This window comes from Phalaenopsis equestris, unplaced genomic scaffold (genome assembly GCF_001263595.1).
Source record: "Phalaenopsis equestris unplaced genomic scaffold, ASM126359v1 Scaffold000230, whole genome shotgun sequence".
Classification (NCBI taxonomy): Eukaryota; Viridiplantae; Streptophyta; class Magnoliopsida; order Asparagales; family Orchidaceae; genus Phalaenopsis; species Phalaenopsis equestris.
This window is the reverse complement of record NW_018164672.1, coordinates 132,588-151,809: the sequence shown is the minus strand read 5'-3', so window position 1 is coordinate 151,809 and position 19,222 is coordinate 132,588. Positions and strand designations below refer to the sequence as shown.

At 31.3% G+C, this 19,222-nt stretch overlaps 1 protein-coding gene across 2 annotated transcripts; it reads right to left on the bottom strand.

Annotated features, from left to right (window-relative positions):
- Nucleotides 1-1,828: 1,828 nt before the first annotated feature.
- On the bottom strand, nucleotides 1,829-16,604 carry LOC110023792 (5'-adenylylsulfate reductase-like 5). 2 transcript variants are annotated; one of them, XM_020723378.1, is made up of 4 exons: nucleotides 16,335-16,604; nucleotides 3,227-3,423; nucleotides 2,997-3,121; nucleotides 1,829-2,555 (listed from the first exon to the last, which is right to left on the bottom strand). In XM_020723378.1, exons 1-4 carry the CDS (start codon nucleotides 16,506-16,508, stop codon nucleotides 2,134-2,136), a joined length of 918 nt encoding a protein of 305 aa, XP_020579037.1. In that variant the 5' UTR covers nucleotides 16,509-16,604; the 3' UTR covers nucleotides 1,829-2,133. The 2 variants fall into 2 exon arrangements, with proteins under 2 accessions (XP_020579037.1, XP_020579038.1); XM_020723379.1 differs by having other exon boundaries at nucleotides 3,242-3,423; nucleotides 16,335-16,603.
- Between the last annotated feature and the right edge of the window lie 2,618 nt (nucleotides 16,605-19,222).

Sequence of the window (19,222 nt, the reverse complement as noted above, 5' to 3'; positions counted from 1 at the left end):
TGTGTAAATACCTAAATTCTGGTGTTAGATATAAAAAATAAATACACATTTTGGGTGATATGTATCTAAACTTTCAATTATTTAGTAAAATCACTAGAATTTTTTTTCATAAAATATTATAATAGCTATAATTATTTGATAAAAAAATTATTAAGATGAAAATTGATAGCATCGGATATTTAATGACATCATAAAATTGAAATATAATACTATAATTATAATTAATCAAATTAAATGCATTAATTAATAAGAATGAAAATTTACAATATATACATAATTATTTTTTACTTTTCATATAAGAAAAATTTTAAGAATAATAAAATAATACAAAAAGAAAAACCTTAAAAGGTTCATTTGAGACAGCTGAAGCATTTTATAAGATAATTATTATAAGTCATTGATGAAAAAAAATAATAATAATAATTTAAAAAAATCATCCAATATCCTTCTTCCAACTACCACACACAAATAAAGTTAGGAAACCACACATTTCTCATGTATTTATATATCTAAGGCTTAAAATTCAATATTTACATTTATTATCATAAACCTACACATGAAAGGTTATATTTAACATTTAAAAAATTGAGTAATATTTTCTATGTGATATAAAAAGTTTAAACGTTACATGTAAATATGACAATTCAGATATTAAACATGTGTGTGCCGCGTACCCCATCCTGTTGATTGGCATCCACGGTATAAGACCTCTCAGATCAGTGATTTGAATCCCCTCAGGCACAATTGGCATTAAAGAAGTGATACTCGAATTGTTAAACACATTAAGAATGGCTATAGACTCGTATATATATATATATCTATATAGGGGGGCGGGGGGTGTTTGTTATGCATGCATAAGAAATTTATATTTTCAATGAGATATGAATGATTTAGGTGGTATAAACATAAAGAGCCTAGTGTTAGTTATGTAAATACAAAGGAACTAGATGATATTTATGTAAATTATTATACAAAAAAAAATCAGAAAAAAAGAAAAAAAGTTACCAACTCAACACAACCGTAAAGAGTTAACAAATGATGCATAAAAAGTGGGTCTCACTTTCAAAAAGTTAGTAATAGTAATATTTTTTTATAAGATGCCAAATATATGAGTAGTATATATGTTAATATTAAAGTTTACCTATTAAATATGTAAATATACAATAATTGAGTGGCATGCATGTAAACGCCCCCAAAAATATAATCAGCTAAAGATATGTTGCTCAGAACTTAGAGTCCGTTTGGGGCAGCTTATTTGGTGCGGTGGCGTTTTACATTTTGAAAACAGGTGGCGTTTTCAAAACACACCTGACCTGTTTGGGTAAATTGCGTTTTGGCAGCTTATGCGTTTTGAAAACGCTGAAAATAGCATTTTAACACCGGCTTTCTGGCAACGATCTGGCTTTTTCAAAAAAAATAAAAATTTGTAATAGCCACCGCAAATAGCTTATCAACAGATTATTTTTAATCGACTTATCAGCAGATTATTCAATAAGCTCCCCAAACATACCGTTAGTTAGCACAGAGTTTAAATTAAATTTATGAAAATTCACACACACACACACACAACTAAATTCCTATGTATTTACATATCTAACACCTAAACCTCAATTTTTTTGCACTCATATCATACCACCTCTTACCTATGAATGAAAAATGTACGTTTCACATTTTAAAAGTTCAAATGAGGGAAAGATTTGGGAGGTATAAATGTAAGAAAATAAAGTTTAGGTGTCAAGACATGTAACAGCATATGAATTGGGTGTCATATATGTAAATGCCCCTAAAATTTATATATAAGCCTACTCTAATTTCAAAAATAATCAAATGATTCTAAAACATATTCTAATCAAAAGGCTAATGATGTTCACCAAAGAAATAACAATGCACCGCACTTTAGAGCGCATGCAAGTGTATTAATATACACTAAGGATAAGGTCCTGAAAATTTACATGCTAAGACCCCTCTTCTCATGCGTTCAACACCTCAGTTCCAAACCAAAACATTCACCTAAAACCAAATATGGGATGTTAACCAAAACACCATTACAACAATCCTCCACATAGGACCCCGAGATATTCTGCTTTTCGTCGTCATAACACAACGCCCCTCGAGAAACAAAAGAAGAGATCGTTAATTCAAGTGGGCTGACCTTAAAGAAGATGATTCCCCGAGCGACATGGAAGCCAAGGAAGAAGCCCACACGCGAGCATTTTTCGCCCCTTTGTGAAGATTTCTCGTCGTGTTTGATAGGTGAAGTTTGTTCCACGCCCTCTTCATGTCGATTACGTGAAGAAATCGCACGAGGGGCTGGGTCAATTCGCTTAAGGCGCGAAGGTTGGCATGGCGGAAGGTATGGAGAATCCGGAAAGATTTGATTTTTGAGATGAACTTGGGGAAGAAATAAGTAAATGCCCTCAAGAGGATGAAGAGTAGAGAAAATGCCAGATAGGGTTCATTTTTTAGGAGTTCACCAGCTGGTCTGTGGCTTGGCTGGACAACATTTATATTCTCCTTTGGTTGATCCACAGAGAAATATGCAACTGGATCTTGGCCTGCAGCCATAAACCAAAATCAAAATAGTATTACAAGTAGCAGGATTTCCAGAATTTAAGAATTACGTCATAAAAAATAGATAGATAGATAGATAGATAGATAGATAGATAGATAGCATTTACATGCATACCACACAATTCCTATGTATTTACATATCTAATACCTAAACTTTGCCTTTTAGATTTATACCAACCAAATTTTTTATATCAAATAAAAAAGACAACCATTTTAACTTCTGAAAAAACCTTTTTAACTTTTAAAAAATGCATAGGTAAGGTGGAATGTATGTAAAAATTGAAGTTTTGGGGTTAGAAATGTAAACACATAGGAATTGAGTGCTACGTATGTGAATCTTCTAAATAAATGTAAATACATAGGAATTGAGTGGTACGTATGTGAATCTTCTAAATATTTTTTTAATTATGGAGGAACTAACAAACCCGTAGTTTGTCTGTAGAAGTGAGCTAATGAATTGAGATCTTTCGAGCCATGATATCTTATCCTTGAAGTTCTATTGGCTAACAAAATGGATGGAAAGCTATGGATCCCATATCTTGAAAAAACACTGCAGCGAATGATTTAGCAGGGGACCAACATAGAAATATGTTATTTGGAAGGGATAAAACTTGCAGAATATCTCATTTAATAGAGAAGAGAAACAGAAATTCACCAGTCAGTCTTGTACCTTGGCATGGCAGAAGATTCTTCCACTTTTAAATGCCATATTTGTGGAAACATGGAACTAAGTGCATCAAAAGAGGGTTTAATGTTCTGTGAAAATGGACACCATGATGCATAGAAGAGAACAGAAAAATATGCACCATCTTCAACATGAGCCAATTTTTTATCCAGAGTATCACCTTGAACCTGTAATATAGAATGGTGTATGTTATAATTCAATATAACAAACAAAGGGCAAACCTCAATTACACAATGGAGCGTGCCAATTATTTCTCATGAGTATTTTTTTTTTCACTTTTGGGCTGTTTGGGATCGTCTTTGATTTTTATTTTTATTTTTTTTTAATGTTTATGTTTTGATTCAAAACAAAATATATTTTGTACAGTATAACATCTTTAGTTGTTTTTAAAAAACACTCAAAACAATTTTTATATGCCGTCTTGAGCGTTTTTAAAACCAGGCTAGTTTGTTTTCAAGAACAAAAAATAAATATATACAAAAAATATACTAAACAAACATATTTTTAAGATAAAAATTAAAACAAAACAAATAAAATAAAAGTTATCCCAAATAAGCCCTTAATGCCTTAATGTGAGAGAATATTGGTCTCATTGTTTAGCCATCATTCATCATCAAATGTAGGGATAAGTATTCTGTCAGTTTGGATGGATCAATTTTTGAAATTGGCCAAACAGATTGCAACAAAAATTCGAAAACAGAATACCAAGTCAATCAAAATTTTGATAAAACCGAACCGACCGAAATGAAATTTAATTCGGCCTACTTGGGACCATCATGTAGGTAGATGGTGATCTGCAGCTGCCACTGCTCCAAATTGAAATGAAACCAAAGAAATTAACCAAAAGCAAATTGTATACAACTAGTAGTCATTCAACAGGAATCATAACCACAGGAAAACCCTTGAATATCCTATCAAAACTTAAATGATCTATGGTTTTATTGCAATTTTGAGGGACATTAACGTCCACAATTATAAGACCACTTAATCAATAAATGAGTATGCATCAGCACAACCATTTTTGGATCTGATTAGCTAGTTTAAATCTGCCAAGAAGCTGTCTATTTGATGACAAACTAGTGCTCCATAAACTAAAAACCTTGGGTTTTTTTGGGATTAATTTTGTCTTTTGTTTATGATCTTCTTCTTAAGAATGTATTTGTTTAATATACTTGTTGCAGTTTTTTATTTTTTTATTTTTAATAACAAATCAACTTGTTTTTACAAAATATTCAAAACTAATTTTAGATATTTAGAGTGTTTTTCAAAATAACTATCACCATCACATATATTTTACTTTAAATCAAAACATAAACAAAGTAAAATTAAAAAAAAATAAAAAATATGATATCAAATGATCTCAAACAGCACCTAAGTTAATGTGCTCCCTTTGGCTTCGGGTGTTTTCTTAAGCAAAATTAACTACAAATTGCCTAAAAATAAATGCAACAACTTTGCCAGAACCAACCAAGAAATTCTAACTTTAACCCTTTCCAATTATATTGTATTAGTTCTATGATAATACAAACCGGCTCATATATTCTTTCAGAAAAAAAAAAAAAGATCATAAACAGCTTTAATATAACAATCAGTTTGCAGAAAGCTTCAAACTTGGGCCATCTTTTCTTTTTATTTTGTAAATAAATTGTCAGATGTGTAGGAACATGAGTATTGATAATTTAAATCTTTGGCATGGCTTCCACCACCCCAATGTTGGTGAGTTTTGATTTTCTTGATGGGATCTCTACAAGTTTTCTATAATTTTCCTGAAATCAGCTAAGAAACTTCATCAATTACAAGGAAAAAAGCGTAATTTGGAACTTAATAGTTCATAACGACAAAATATATAGCCTTCTAAGGCACTACTATCTGGAACTATTTATTTGAGATGCTTGGTAACTTTCCACGGTTCATTCAGATTTTTATACGGCCCTAAGAAACAAAGAGGATTAAAATAAAATAAAATAAAAAGTTTGAGTAATCTGAGTTGAGCAGATCAACTAATTCAACTGCCAACTATTAAAGGCCAGCAGCTCCAAAATGGTCAAAGTGTAAGCCGATGCCTTCCAAAACAAAAGTCCAAAAACAAAAGGACAAACCATTTTATTCAGGCAGGAGCAATATTTCACTCACAGTTTGACATAAATCATCAGTTTTCTATTAAAAAACATGGCTTGTAAAATATATTTTATTTTAATCAAGCTCCTCAAACTGACTTAACCTGAAGTAAGAATGACGAAGCTTATCTCTCATTAACTCCCTCATCACCATCTCCATACCTTTCAGTTTGTCAGTTGACCTGCATCAATACAACATCGACTCTAGTTGCTGAGACTAATTATGTATGAGAAGAGTCCAGCCTCTCATGACTTATTTCTCTATGTGCATGTTATTTGGTTAGGGCTAGCTAGGGTTGTAAATGAACCAATGCTTTCAATGAACAACTCAAACTAGGCTCGATTAAAACTTGATCATGTTCATTTGAATTAGTAAATAAACAAGCTTGAACAATTTTTGAAATTTTGAATCTTAAATGAACTAAACGTTAACATAATCAAATTTATTCATTTATGTTCACGAACAAACTCGTGTTCAACAAATAACGTTGTTCAACAAATAACTTGTTAAATACTCAATATTAAACTCGAATATAGCTAATATCATATATGACATATTATTTAAAAAAAAATTAATTAGCCATATTTATTTAATTATAGAATTAATAGTAATATATTATAATATCTATAATATTTTTAGATAAATTATTAATTATATATCTATTTTATTATTAATTATTAAGTATTTGAAAATAAACATGAGGGAATCATGGAATTCTGAAAATGAACATCACTTTTGTTCATTCTCTTTTTATGTTCAATCTTTTCGATTTTTCTTAACTATTTTTACAATTAATGAATGATTTCACATTATGAGTTACTTTGTAATGCTAAATCATTTAAATTTTTTTTTCCTTGTATCAATATTTGTTTCTTTATCTTAGAATTCATTCATATGAGAATATATTTATTATAGACATTAGATGACAGTATGTGAGTCAGTTGATTTGCTTATATGTTTTATTCAATTGTTTATTTATTTAGATTTGTAAAATTATTTATTATGATTTTATATGAAAATTAAGATAGTCGTTCGAATTTTTAGCCTGTTTAAATGCACGTTCACTTGTCATAAACAAATCAATTTTAAACATTTAAAAAAATTAAACAAGTCAAACTTGAACAATATATGAAAGCTCAACACAAGCTCAAGCCGAACAACAACAATAATTTATAATTGTACATCGATTACAGCCACAGGGCTAGAAATAATAAGATCAACTCATCCAAATTTGGGAAAAATAAGATTAAATCATAAACCATGCCTAAATGTTGTTTTTTCCCTACTTGGCTAATTTTATAAAAGCATACATCAAAATCAAGAAACCTTTTATTTTTTTATGAATTTCAACATAATCAAAATTAAATATTTAATAATTGTTGCTGTCATTGACTGAGGGTGTTGTCATTCTACGGTCATCTAATGGAATATTTATTATCAAGATATGGGTTTCCTTTTTTTAATGCCTGTGTGTGTTGAGTTGGGAATGGGTCGGTGGGTTGAAGATTTGAATACATGATATTTTCTTAAACTAAATTTAGTGTCTCAAGCTGTTCAGGATTGGATCAAATCCAGGTACATCTCTTTTTCATTCAGTGTGCCTTTATGGACAAATGGTTAAAATTTTAGAATAATTTAGCATCCTCATTGTGAGTACTTTAATCGCTCCTTACAACGCATTCATACCATGATTTTGTTCCACTAAAACCATGAGTTATTAAGTTACAATTGATATTTCTCAAATAGAAATTATGATGACAAACATGACCATTGAGATCACAATGCATGATGCATGTCGTTGAGATGGTGTTTGTGCACTAGGTGAGTTTGCTTGATTAATGAGTAGTAAGAAATGGAGTTGGACCTAAATTGCTGAATTTTATTTTACTACAATGTTTCATTTTATATTAAACTTGATTCCTTAATCAGCTTAAAATCAAATTTGAAACTTTAATTAAGGACAGTTTTAAAAAATTGAAGATTGAGGTGACTTGCTAAAACTTAATATCAACAATAATCATAAAAAGGCTAATAAAAAAAAATAAATCCATTTGGACAAACACAATTTCATACTAGCAAGTTGGGGGAGAAGGTTTAATTTCCAGCTTTAGCTTTATCTTTTTCGTTTTTCTCTCTGAACATGCAATATTTCTTAGTAGAAAGCTTCCCTATTTTGCCACCATTTGTAGCATTTTTGCAGCGTTATTGCTATTTCTCTATAAAGGTTTACACTTGCACACTACATGGGTTTCTTTGAATTGGTTATTGTGCTTTCCGATTCTATTTTAATAAGAAATACATAATGTTAAATTCCGTTGGTATAAAAATGTATCATTTTGTGATTAATTACGAACGTGTATTGAATACAACCATGTGTAGTAACTTAGGAGTTGAAGAATTAATCATAAATAAATGTTACAAGGCATGCCATTGAAAATCTTTGAATAGTAAAATTTCTTCTTTCACTTTCAATCTTTTCTGTGCTAGTTAAACATATAATTCCTTCAAGTCGTTTAGAGGTACGATTACCTAATTTCGGGGGAAGTAATCTTCTTGCTTTGGTGTGAGGGTTGAATCATTTAACTTAGATGATTAGTTTCAAATCAAATATATTCTACATATTTTGTTATTGACTTAATAATGTTCCTGATTTTACCGAAACTTGACACTATAAAGATTCTAAATTCAATAACTAAATTATAATTGCATGCTGATTTTGCTTTGTTCGAATATCTCGCTAATTTCTTTAAATTTATTCAACTATTACATTATCATTTGGGTTCTAATCAAGTATTTATTATTTTAAATTTAAAGAAAGTGACTTTACATGTATTAAATGATTTGTGATATATACATAAACATATATATATATATATATATATATATCACATCATTCTAGTCGCATAAGAAAATCCTAAAATTATTGGGGCATGCATCAAATTCCCTTGTTAGAATTGCCTATAGATAGGCTTCATATTTCATTATTTTAGAATTAATTAGAAGTTTCCCAGATACATTTCTCTTATTTTCTTTTCAATTATGCTACTGCTGATTTACATTGTTGCTGCGGCCACAAATTTCAACTCAGCACCAGAGAAACAGATTGCTGTTTGACTGTCATGAAGGAAGAAGGTACCAAAACAAATAGACACTGTTTTCTAACAGCGAAAGGTGTAAACTAGAAAAGTAAACCTGGACTCAAGGTACTTTTGACTAATTGAAATATCAATAAAAAACCATTTAAGATAATTTTTTATAGACTTTCCAAATCTATCCTAACCTCTTATTGTAGGCTAATATCATAACGTTAAAAGGCTGAGTATAGATCAAAAGTGCACAAAATTCAATGCCTTGGCAAAGTGAATCACACTAAAAAAATAAATAAATAAATAAATATCTTTTTAATTGTTGTTTCCACAATATGTTTGCATGCCTAATGGCTTATGACTAATGATTCAAACCAATAAAGGATGTACGGACATGCAAACATGCAAAATAATATCAGCAAACTAAAAAAATGGCCAAATCAAAAGTTTAAAAATGTAAGCATCAAACCGAGAAAAAACTCATAAAATTAAAAGTAATTCATAAACATGCCATAAATATTAGCATGTTAACTGAACTCGTAATCACTTTACAGATAAAATAAAATAATTTTATAAGAAACATTAAAGTTCAAATACAACCAGTGAAGGAAAAATTAAAAAAAAAGAAAAAATAAATTAAATAAAATGTTTAAGAGAATTTTATTTATTTATTTGTGAAAGCAAAATTAACCGCTCAGTCCAAAAAGGTAGTCATGGCAAACTCTTATTCTCCCTCGCTTGCAACCTCTACAATCACAGCAACAGCTAAACCCGCTTGCTCTCTCTCTCTCTCTCTCTCTACTCTAAATCCCAAGCTAAAATAATTTAAACCAATGCCTCATATATTTATATTATCATAATATCATATAGCAAATGATTTTTTAAATTCTTATCAACTTATAAATTGAGGCATCCATCTCAAACAGCCTTGAGGCATATGCCTCAATCATAAAATGTATAAAAATGTAAAAGCCTTACTCAAACCATTAAGGTGTAAGTAAGTCTTGAGGTCAATTTTGCGTGTCTCATGGTGAAGCGCACACCTCTAGGTGCGGCTGAACACTTGTTTTAATCAATTATAAAAATGTATGCTGAAATATTCACAATCATGCTGCATATTGGGTTAGGTTGTACATCTATTAATGGTGTCAATAGGAAGATCAGATCATAGCCAATCTGATCATGGATAATGCAGATATCTTAAAATCCCATGGTTGAACTTCATCACTTACCAATGACAAAGAAAACTCTCTTTTAGACATTGGCGCATACAAATTTGAAGATCTCAAGGGAGTTTTAATAACACCCTTTATAGAGCAAAGTTTCATCTAATAGCCATTTTTAAGTAACATTTAGAAGTATATGAGGCTCAGAATGCTTCTTCAATATGGCAATATATCCTGAATATCGAAAACTGAACTTAAATTTCATTTCAAATTGAAAATGATGTATATATTTATTTGAGCCTGGTTGCCTAATAATACAAGGATATAATAGGTACTATCATGATGGATGCTTTTGGTAAAGTGAGGCCAAATTACAATAAAATGTAACCTGTTGTAAGTAACCATGAAAAGTTATATATGAGCATTTGTTCTTGTTTAAACCCTTAATTATGCAATGTATTTGATTTATGATGTTGGTATGGAGCAAATGTGTATGCGTTCAACAAATATTACAACAAAATAGGATATTAAATGTCCAAAGAAAAAAATCGTACATGCTTTCTCATGCCTAAACAATATGAACAACTATCAAGGGAGGTGAAGTAAGTATTTAAGGGACTCCTAAAGAGGATTAAAAAATAAGGCCAGCATAGAAGTAGTAGGCAAATCAAGTTGAAATTAGTCTAATAAAAGTTAAAAAGCAAACACAAAATCAACCTCATATTGATTCGAAAGTAATTTTGGGGAGAGTACATTCAAGAAGGGATAATCATACTATTATCCCTATGAGATTTAGAAAATCACCCTTCGTATCATCATCTCCCAAGGGGGCCTATGGAGAGCTACCCTTCACAGCAAATAGACCATTTATACGATGTAAGCATATGATCTTCAAGAAGGGCTCATCTAATGACTTTAGAGAACTGTAGTTTATTTCATGTCTAATTTTAGCCTTATATAAATAATATACATTTATTATTACGCAGTTTAGAGAAAAGTATTTATTCTTTGTGTTTAGCAGTTTCTCTCCGGTTGAGGCATCTTCTATCATCTAGCACTATGGCATATGCATGTACAAGTGGAGTACCAATCCATCTAAAAGAAACAAACTAGCTCAAACATCACCTCCACCAAGCTTATTAGATCTTATATATAAGCACAATATTTAAGTTTTCCTTACCATCATGACGGTTTGTCCTTCCAATAAAAATTTTGACAGAAATTAAAAACATGATTTAGGGTTAGGACTAGGACTAGCGCTAGGTGGTTGATGTGTGAGAAAAAATTTAGCGGGGTGCCACGTTTAGTTAATATGGATTTTGGTTTAGATGTAGGAACAAAAAATCTCTAAAAATTTAAGATTTGTCAGGCTCTAATATCATATGATACAATTTCTGGGCTCCTAGAAGGTGTTCCAGGAATCACAAATGAATGATAATATGCAAGTTTCACGGGTGAAAACAACCAAAAAACTCTGAATTAGCCACCACTTGTTCCTTGTCAAAATAAAGACACACCATTTACGAAGGGAAGAGGCTGTAGCATTCTGGAGAGCATAAATCAGAGACAAATCTCTCACAATTCATAAAAATCAAAAAAACAAAGTACAAAAAACCAAAATACACCATAAATAAAGGTACCTAATAACAAAAAACCAAATTAAAAAATAGAAAATTAGGCAACAATTGAAAATGAAAGAAGCAAAAGAAGAAAATTTGTTGGCAATAAAGAAAAAAATGGAAATAAGTAATCTTGATAATGGAGGGACTCCTACAATCACGTGTTTTGAGGGATTCCACAATACCGCGGACACGAGCGTCAAAAGCATGCGGCTCATTGTGACAAGGTGAGGCATACGCTTCACCCATGCACAGGCGTTCCTTGGGCATGCCTCGGCACGCCTCGCCTCAAGAAACACCTCAAAATTTTTAGGTTATTCATAATTTTTAAAAATAAAACTAAAAATAATATCAATATACCTTATCTATTAACATACACCCTTACACACTAAATAATAAGTAATAAAAAAAATAATCTATAAAAATGTATGTAGTTGAAATTTTAATTATCAACATAGTTGTCATTTTAATTAAGAGTTTTATTGATGATGATTCATTAAAAAATAAAAAATAATTGGGATTAAAGATAATAATGAATGGGAGAATATATATATGACTAAGGATAAGATACGAAATAAATAATTTATTATGTCGATGATTCTGATGAAAATCAATTAGCTGATGAGAGTAATATAGAATTTTAAATTAAAAATTTAAATGTTGATGACATGTTATATTCTTGTTTAAATGGTGGGTGGTATGAGTGAGAGGTAAATATTAATGTTGAATTTATTTTGATTATTATGTTTTAATATTTTAGATGAGATCATGTGGGTTAGTTTATTTTAGTATATGTTTTATTAAATTGTTCATTTATTTAGATTTATAAAACTATCTATTGAATTTTTTCTATAAAAACTAGATAATTGTGTGAATTTTTAGCTCATTTAAATAATGATTCACTTGTTATAAACAAATTAAGTATTGAAAAATTGAAATAAGTCAAGATGTGAAAGCTCAAAACAAGCTTAAGCAGAACATTAACAACTTAAAATTGTATCAAGCCAAGTCCAATTATGGTATACTCGGCTCGACTCGCTCGATTACAAATCCTAGTCCAAATGGAGTGCAACAACGATGCGACTCTTTTTAAATTTTTATTTGCTTTAAAGATTTAAAAAAATGATTTTCTTGTTCGATTAATTGTTGAGTTTGAAGTCTTAAGAGTATGAAACATCACTAAAAGAAGCCATTGCCATCATCTAAACTAAATAAGGGAAATGGAGACTCATGAATACCAATAAACCCAAAGAGGGTCATACTTAATGTCAACCACTAATATCAAAACTCCAAAAGACTTTTCCAACTAAAGATGACGAGCACAATACCCTAGCAAAATGGTTAAAATAGACACTATATAATGCACTTATTATAAAAAAACTTGACAATAAAAAGAAAGATGTTGGAAACTTTATGGAAGGCTACAAAACAAAAATAAAACAACACTTAAAAACTAGTAAAGGAGTGAAAACATGAATATATAATACAAGCCGAAGAAGAAAACAACAAAGACTCCCCCATTGAGTTCCGCAAAGAAAAAATAAAGTAATTGAAACATTAGCTAGAATAACAGAAAAAACATCAAAGGAGGACATTTATACTCTATATTTCTTTGTATTAACTCTTCTCGTTTATTATCTCTTCTCGTTCTTTTCTAAGCGATACCATTTTCTAACTACTAGGGATCATTAAATTAAGAGCCACAAATCATATAAAAACTCCTCATACAATTTTATTTCATATACTTCTTGCTCTAGAAATAAGAAAATAATGATTCCAAATAAATCCTTGATGACTGCACTCGGTCAAGAAAATATTTTTATAAACAAATCTTATCGATGCATCATTGCATTCTAAAATTTCCTACAAGTGCCTAAATTATTTTAACTTGTTATACATCTGGAAATGGAATAACAATATTGTTTTTTTTTTTTTCATACTGTGCTCTTTAAGAACATGACACAAGGAGGACAATGGAACTTGATAAATAAAGAAATAGACTCCACCATCTTGAGGAATCCAATAATCATCAAAATTTCATACAAATTTAGTATTTTCTATTCTATCAAAAACTCTTAAATATAATAAAGAAAAAATCTAGCTTCAGCACTTACGCCATAATCAACCCATCGCTTATTGTTATCAAAATTATATTTGCTTCATTATTCAAAGAATCAATATTAAAGAAGCTTATTGTGATATTTATAAGCTGCTAAAAACAAATGTACCAAAATTTCAATGAGTGACACAAGAACCTCCATCTTTATTCTCATTCATCGGGACACATGGGCTATTCTCCCAAAAAAACAAAATGCGACTACACCTACAAGAAAGGCAATGTGTCCATTGATGTCTTCTTCAACAAAAAACATTATTTAATTTCTGATATCTTATCAAAATCATTCAAAAAAGATGAAGATAATTTTTTTCTCATTGGTTACCCTTCCTTGCCACCCATCCCATCAAACAACTTTGTCTCATACCTAGCTACTTCTACATGTCATATTCCTACCCGAATTGATTATGCACTTAAATCATATTCTACTCATCCCTTATAGGTCTACTTAAAAAGAAAGCACTTGCAAGCAAGATCAATAAACCAAATCAATCTCTATCAGTAGAAGAAAACTATTGATCCAACTACTAAAAGGAGTCTTGATTAAAAAGGGTATAAGAGCTTCCAATGAACATCCTCTACGCTTGTTTATAGTATTAAAAAAGTCTTGTAATCACCAAACATTCCTTAGTAACATGCAAACTATTTATACCCTCAATGCAATCTTTGAGGTGTGAAGTAGTGTTGATAAGACTAATTAGGGGTGTCAAATTTAGACCCGACAAGCCAACTTGACCTGAACCTGACTCGAAAAATCCATGTTCGGATTGACCCGAATAATTCTTGAGTTGAGTCGGGTTAAAAATCTTAACCGGTTTATTTTTTTGGGTATGGTTTGGGTTGACCCGCCAATCTAAAAATTACCCAAAACTAACCTGACAACCTTAAATTGACTCAAAATCAAACTGCCAAACCGGATTTGACGCACTTTTTACCCCAATAGTTGTTATTTCTTATGTTAAATGGGTTGTGTTGGTCGGGTTCAGGTTGGCGGATCGAGTTCAGGTTCGCAGGTTGCTTCAAATTGGCGAGTCGTGTTCGGTTTGAATTTTTTTACCCTTTTAATATTTGGGTTGGGTTGGGGTTCAGGTTAAACCCGAACCTAACACGCAAACACAATTTGACATCCCTAAGACTAATGCTATGAAGGAGAAAATGAAAGCTATTCAAGAAAATAAAACATTAAAATTGTTAAAATCGTCAATATGTGAAAAAATAATTAGATAACGATGGATTTTACCATAAAATACAAATCAGATGGTTCACTGAAAAAATTATAAAATCAAATTGACTGCCAAATGCTATAGTTAAATATATAGGATTGGTCACCTTAAAACATTTGCTACCAATGCTTTAAAAAATTATTTACGTCCTTCAAATATTAGAAGCTAAAATGGACTCGAACATGCAACAACTCAATGTTAAAAATGCCTTCTCACATGGTAACCTAGAAAATGAAGTGTACATGGAGGCCCCGTCAAGCTTTAGTTCAAATACAAAATAAATGGTGTACACTAAAAAAAACATTATACGGATTTGAAGCATTCGACAGTTGCATGGTTCAAAAGTTTGGCCAAAGTGACGCTCAACATGGGATACAAATAAATTCAATGAAACTATATATTATTCATAAAATGCAAGGCCTTAAGGGAAGTCTCAACGATAATAGTTTATGTTGAGAACATAATGATAGATAGTAACTTGAATATTAGACAGAATATTGCTCAAAGGCTTTAAAATCAAAAAGCTATAAAAGCTAAAATAATTTATTAACCTTAAGATTTCACACCCTCAACATGAAATTTTTATATCACAATAAAAACACATAGCGCACTTGTTGATAGATATGGGCAAGTTTGAGATGCAGTCGTGTTGAAATTCTATGTAACTCAATCAAACTTCAATATAATCCAAAAGACAACAACGATTGAAGAACCGCAAATGAAGAAATGTGGAAAGATTTACTTATGACATGCTAGACCTAAAATTGTCTATTTTATCCGTGTTGTGACTAAATTCATGTAAAACCCTAAAGAATCACATCTAAGGGCCGTATATTAAATTTTATAATATCTAAAGTGAGAGCCAGGAAAAGTAATTAATCTCAGATTAATCATACACAAATGCAAATTATATAGGTTCTATGGTAAAAAAAAAAAATTAATATCAAATTATTACAGCATTGTTCTTCTCCAATGAGGCAATCTAACCATTACATATATGCTTTCCATGTAACATCAGATATACTCAAATCAACTCAACTTTCCACTTGAAAGCAAGAAAAAAAAAACACAAAAAAGCGCCCCTAATATCTTGATTCCAAAAAATGTCCGAGAAGACCATTACAAAAGCCAATATCACTCATTTTCCAGCTATATGGCACAGTTCTACTTGCTTGAAACTATAATCATATTGCATCTAAGCATTAAGTTGCCTACCAAAACCAACGCTTGGAAGTGGAAAGGGCATCAGTTCATATACCACCCTATTCATCTAGAATGATCAAACAAGTCCAATAATCCAGAAGTCCTCACAAACAACGCCATCAGCATTTCATAAAACTTCCCGATACAAAGAATAAAATTTTTACACAAAATAACCTGACTCCAATTTCAATAAGTTATCAATCCAGTGCAAAACACAATTATAACAATAGATAATGAAAAAAATGATAATGAAACATACATCAAAGAACAACATATCGCATTCCAACTAGACCTAGACGAAGAAAAAAAAAATGTCATCAAAAGAAAAGTCTTAACTAATTAAAAAGAAAAAACCCTAAACAAACTGTGCATCATCCATCGCAAGGGAGCATAATCTGCTGCAAATCGTGACCTGTCAGCGCCGGCAAACAAACAATACGCGTGCAATAAAAATCCCCTTCAAACAAAACCCTCGAATTCACATACAAACAAAACCCTCGCACACACACCCGAAAGACTGAAATGGATAGCAGTCAAGCAGCCGTACCTCTTCCGGCACAAAACGCTCGATCCACAGAGGGCACTGCGACCTAAGTTCATCCGCAACTCCGGCGAGATCAGATCGAGAGCAGAGGGGCGGAGCCGCGAAGGATCCGTAAGACGGCAGCAAGTACAAGCAAGCCAATAAGATAAAAGATACGAACAGGCGAGATACCGACATGGACGATGAAAGCGCGCAGAGGAATGCGAGCGGGGGTAGAGAAAGGAAGGAAAAGCTCTCAGTGATTTTTTCTCCTTGTCCGATTCTTTCTGTGGTTGAAACTCTACGTATTGTTTTAAAAAACATTTAAAAAAAAAACAAAAATATTGAATTCTAGACCTTGCTCGGGTCAAATTTCTCAACCAACCAAATTATGCTGAGCGAATAAATGATGTAACTTCTAGTGTAATGTTGCCCGATTTGCAATTTCTAAAAGTTTATTTAATTTCATTGGCATTCTGAAATTTATTATGCCAAGTGAGGGGGAGCATAGATTTATTGTATATCTTTATGTAATATGTACATCATATACATGTCGTCATGAATCTCATGGAAATGATGAACAAAAAGCACAAAATATTATGTCCAGGGAGGGTTCATGGACGGAAGGTTGAGGGCTCATGGACAGAAAACAAAATATCCACCAGCGGGAGACAGAGGTTTTATCAGCAGAAGAGTGAACATTCACTAGCAGAGCATCGCTTTATCTGTCTAATCAGATGTGACTCTCCTGAATTGGCATTGGAGGTTAACCGAGTGAGGGTCGTCCCGACCAAAGACTAAAGTTAATCGAGCTGAGCGGAGGCGTCGATTTGCCCCTAGTTATAACCTGATTCAAGGGAAGAATGCAACATTGACAGTTATGTCATGAATGCCTCACCAGGGCTCGAGAACTGGTTGTCACATAACCTCACGAAGCATCCCTAAAAGATCGTCTCATCAACGAGCAAGCTATTTGTCATATTTAAGTGATTCACCTTCTGCGCGATAACCTAGCCTAGCTTTGCAGTCCTGAGTTCATTATCCAAGAATCAATATCCGACAAGCAGACTAGCATAGTCGATAGACAGAGCCACGTCAATTTTGTCGAGCCTTGCTAATCTAAACCGTTAAAGGCCAACCAGCAAACCAGATTCAGCACGATCAAATGAACAACTTTTGTTAAATCAGAACCAATTGATTTCAACAAAGTGAGCCATAAGGTAACCGAACCAAAGGCCCATGCAAGTAAAATATCTAAAATATCTTGTAACATCTCCTTTAAAGACGGGGTAGACAAGTAATTTCATATATTGTGTCATCTCCTCTATAAAAAGAGGGACCATTTCACGTTAAAAAGCTAATCAACAATTATTCAAATTATTGCTCATTACTCTCTCTCTCTCTCCTCTCTCTCTCTCCTCTCTCTCTCTCTCTCTCTCTTCTGCCATAAACTTTATTGATTTGGTGTGATTCACGAACATACCAAAATTCAACACATACATAAACTTAAAGACCCATTAAATATCATTTGATCAAAGGGATCACATTTGTCGTCTGATAGAATGATTTAAATGCATGCAATATATCATGAGCGTGTCACTCACAAAATCTCCCATGCTTAACTTATCATATTCAACATTTAACTTTTGCAAGAGAAATAACTATTGTCCATGAGGAAGATATCATGACGCAAGACTCCTTATCTCAATTTCACCTATAATTGACAATTTAGCGTTTTTGGTATGCATGCATTGGACCTTGCAAGAAGAAATTACATCCCACCTATTGAGGATAGTGTTTAATCATTTTTAAGATAAATATATATAGAGCTTGCAAATGAAGAACTAAGAAAATGTGAGTTTTTCCCCTTTCTAATTAGGGTTTTATACTTATGGGGAGGTTATATAATTTTTTACATATTATCAATAAATTTTTGAAATTTGTGGAGAAAATTTCATTTTTTTTTTATATAGGAAAAGTGTTTAGACACAATTTTAATTTAATTAAAAAGTAATATTATTATAGAAATTTTTTTCTAAGGTCAGTTAGCTTCAAGTATAGGATATTTCAGTGCAGGAGGAAATGCCCAAACACTGAATCACAATCTCATCTGCTATCACTATAGTTTTTGTGCATATGACTGGGCAAGTGTGTTGTTGCCGCCACTTATGGTGGTAAGATGGCTAGCATGCCAGCCCAACTCACATGAAGGCTAATTTTATGTTCATACACGCATGTTTATTCTAATATTATCAGTGTTACTGTGACATTTTTTTTTATATTGTAAACGTAAATTTGATACTTCTAGAGTTAAATAAATTTTCTACAATCATTTATAGCAATCTTAAATAATTTGAAGCAAAGTATTTGATAGTATTTTGCTTCAAATATTGTATTATCATCATGATTGATATAAATTATGATTAAGATGATTTTATTAGATTCATAACATTGAGGTAAGGTTGCGCTAAATGATCCTGCATTATAATTTAACTTTCTAAAATTTCTCAAGGAATCAATATGTATATTTTTTGAATGACACCGTGTTGATTTTTTTCATTCTATCAATATTTACACATCTTAATGACATCAAAATTGAGTAATTTTAATTTAATTTCATTCCTCCTATCAGACCACCTGTAGTGACTGTAATTATGCAAAAATTACAAAACATTCAACTTTTCAATTAACAAACCAAAGCTTTCAATTGTTTGTAAAGACAAGCTAAAATCAAACACTTAAAGTGTAATTGAAAATTTTGGTATGTTAATTGAAAAGTTAAATGTTTTGTAATTTTTGCATGCTTACAGTCACTACAAGTGGTTTGATAGGAGGAATGAAATGAAATTAAAATTACTCAATTTTGATGTCATTAAAATGTGTAAATATTGATAGAATGAAAAAAATCAACA

Coding starts and splice junctions, on each gene's coding strand:
- LOC110023792 (XM_020723378.1), bottom strand. CDS start 16,508: ATGTCGGTATCTCGCCTGTTCGTATCTTTTATCTTATTGGCTTGCTTG. Junction 3,424..16,334: donor AGCGTTTTGTGCCGGAAGAG/GTACGGCTGCTT, acceptor TCTATATTACAG/GTTCAAGGTGATACTCTGGA. Junction 2,556..2,996: donor CTTCTACAGACAAACTACGG/GTTTGTTAGTTC, acceptor TTATGGCTGCAG/GCCAAGATCCAGTTGCATAT.